Raw genomic sequence first — 2673 nt, 5'->3', positions numbered from 1 at the left:
ACACCAGGGCCAGTCTGCAAATGGTTTCTAAAGTGCCATGCACTTCAATGAACAAACATCTCATTTTTATGGCTGTTTATGAAGCAAAAACATGTTCTTAATACCAAGCACAATGTTCTTAATATATTTATTGAAATATGTCTGTTGAATGCTAAAAGGGTTTTATACTTTGCATTCTTTTGTTTTCTTAGTGATTCATTTTCACTTTATTTTACTGAAGTTTAGCTCTGCAACAGATAAGAAATAAAAACAGGTCCTTCACCATAGGGAGTTTGAGAAGCCCTGTGTAGGGATTCAAGCAGTGGGGAGTTGGATTCCATCCCTTCTGAGTTCCTTTCAGGCCTAAAATTCCATGAGGGGCTGAATTTGGGCAGAGAATCCTGAGAATGAATTGAGAGACAGAAGTTTCCATGCCAGCAACACTTGACATGAGAACAGGTTGGAGGGGGTACCTGCCCCACCCCCTTCTATCACCTGGGCAGTGCTCCCCCATCAGACAGCCCCAGACCTCAGAGAGGTAACCTGAGCTGCCTGAAGGCACCCGTCTGACTCAACATTTCAGTGAAGCCCACATCTGTGGACATGCAATCCTTTAGCCCAGCCCAGCCCAGCCCTGCTCAGAACAATATCCCTTACTTCCAACCCACAGGAAGGAAACCAGAGCCAGAATAAAGTCAACGTTTTTTATTGTAATTCACATATTTCACAGCTAAAGGAATATGGCCAATGGGTGAGGTTTGTATGAAAAAAAAAATCCGGGTTTGTACATGTTGCTTCATTTACATCTGGGAGCAGGGCTCTCCCCAGACTCAGTCACAGCAGCTGCACTTGTCCGATGCCCCTTTGCAGACGCAGCCCTGGGCACACTTGGCACAGCCCACAGGGCAGCAGGAGCAGCAGCCTGGGGAAGGGAAAGAGAGGGTGGAGATGAGCACTCAGGACAGAGAATGAGGGTTCCACACTTGCAGACAAGGAACACTGTAGAGGCGCCACCTTCTACTAGGAAGGGGCACATCACTAGTCTTCGGGGCAATGGAGAGGACTGCAGAGGCTGTAGGGGAAGAGAGGATGCTACTCACTCTTCTTGCAGGAGGTGCATTTGCACTCTTTGCATTTGCAGGAGACAGCACAGCTGCAGGAGTCACCTGCAAGGAAGAGAAAAAGATGGCCAGTGAGCAATAAAAGTGACACACAAGATTCAACCGTCAATCAGCACGTGCTCCCCCCACCCTGGCTCTGTGCTGTGTGCAGCCTTGGGAGCTCCTGGCTCACCCAGGGCAGACTGAAGTCCAGCTCCCAGTTTTCTCCCTCCTGCTGGGAAGGACAGTGTGCTCTCCTGTTTTTACGCCACAGGGAAGGTCCCAGGCTCCAGACCCAGATGAGAAATGCTGGGACGGCCAGGAACTTTTGCCCTGAGCCCAGAAGAGGCAAAGTCACCTGCCTCCCATCAGGCCCAGGGGGCTCAGAGGCCTGGAGAGAGCTCTCAGGTCCAGTCCAGCAGCCCCCTGACCACCTGGGTGACGTGGCTCAGGACACCTCTGAGCCTCAGTCCCCTCAGCACAGATCCTCACCTCTGAAAGGAGAGGCTCTGGGCAAGGGAGAAAGTACTAGACCCGCAACCATCCCCTTCAGCTCAACACTCAAAAGCTCCTTCCTCCTTCCCCAGAGATACTCCGTTCCCGGGCTGGGACTGGGGCATCTTCAGGCCCGGACGCAGGCGTCCCTTACCAGTGGCGCAGGAGCAGTTGGGGTCCATTTCGAGCTGAGTTGAGGCCGCAGATCCAAAAGCAAGTGACGAGAGACCCTTAGGCTAGTGGAGGGCGTGTTGGAGCCAAGGAGAAAGCAGGCTCCCTTTATGGCCCGAGGAGCCGGCACGGGCGCAAAAGCCCCGCCCCGGCCGTTGCACCCCTGGTCCCCTGAGTCCGGGAAGCCGCCGCGCGCTTTGCTGGGCTGTGCGCACGTGGCGGGGCCGGGCGGAGCTTTCCGGAGCGCTTGTCGTGGGCTGTCCTTTGGGTCCCGCTCGCGAGGTGGGGGCTGTGCTGCAGGCAGCACGCGGGTCCCAGCTACTGTGCTCGCCCCTTCCCAATTTTCCCGTGGCTGCCGGCTGTCCCCGCTCCGGAGTGTTCCGAGAACTCAACCCCAGGGTCCTCACGTCCTCCCAACCTTCGCCCAGGGTATCTTTAGCTTCGCCCCTTCTTGGAGCCCGTGTGCAGCAACAGCCTCGTGCTCACGTTCCCGGCCGGAGAGGAGTGGGCGAGAGGGAGCTGTGTGCAGAGGAGCGGGGGTGGGGGTGACTTTTGCCTCCCACCCGCATTCCTTCTCCCTGTCCCCACCTAGGGGATGCCTCCCGTTTCTCCTGTGCACAGCATCTGGGTCTAACCCGGGCTCTGCCTCTCTGCCTCCATTCTATCCTCCGCGCCGGAAGGGATGTAATGGCCCCTCTGCCCAGGGCCCTACTTTGCTTAACTCTCTCCAGTGGCCCCCACAGCCTAGCCAGCCCGCCCCAGTCTAGGACGCGTTTCCCTAAGCACAGGAAGCCCCCAGAGGAGGGATCCTTTTAGGTGATAGGCAGACCCGGCTTTAAATAACACGACAAGAAAAGTGGTTGTTTCTCTTTGAATTTTCCTGACAATTTCATAGCATTTAATGTGAACGTGTGTGTGCCTGTGTGTG

The 2673-nt window shown here is 55.2% G+C and overlaps 1 protein-coding gene across 1 annotated transcript; it reads right to left on the bottom strand.

Annotated features, from left to right (window-relative positions):
• Positions 1–700: 700 nt before the first annotated feature.
• On the bottom strand, positions 701–1866 carry LOC119518870 (metallothionein-I, hippocampal-like). The gene is made up of 3 exons (XM_037816291.1): positions 1729–1866; positions 1080–1145; positions 701–901 (listed from the first exon to the last, which is right to left on the bottom strand). The coding sequence occupies exons 1-3, from the start codon at positions 1754–1756 to the stop codon at positions 810–812; spliced, it is 186 nt and encodes a 61-aa protein (XP_037672219.1). The 5' UTR covers positions 1757–1866; the 3' UTR covers positions 701–809.
• Positions 1867–2673: the final 807 nt, after the last annotated feature.

The sequence above is a fragment of the Choloepus didactylus genome, chromosome 22 (genome assembly GCF_015220235.1).
Source record: "Choloepus didactylus isolate mChoDid1 chromosome 22, mChoDid1.pri, whole genome shotgun sequence".
Lineage (NCBI taxonomy): Eukaryota > Metazoa > Chordata > Mammalia > Pilosa > Megalonychidae > Choloepus > Choloepus didactylus.
This window is presented reverse-complemented; position numbering and strand designations above follow the sequence as displayed.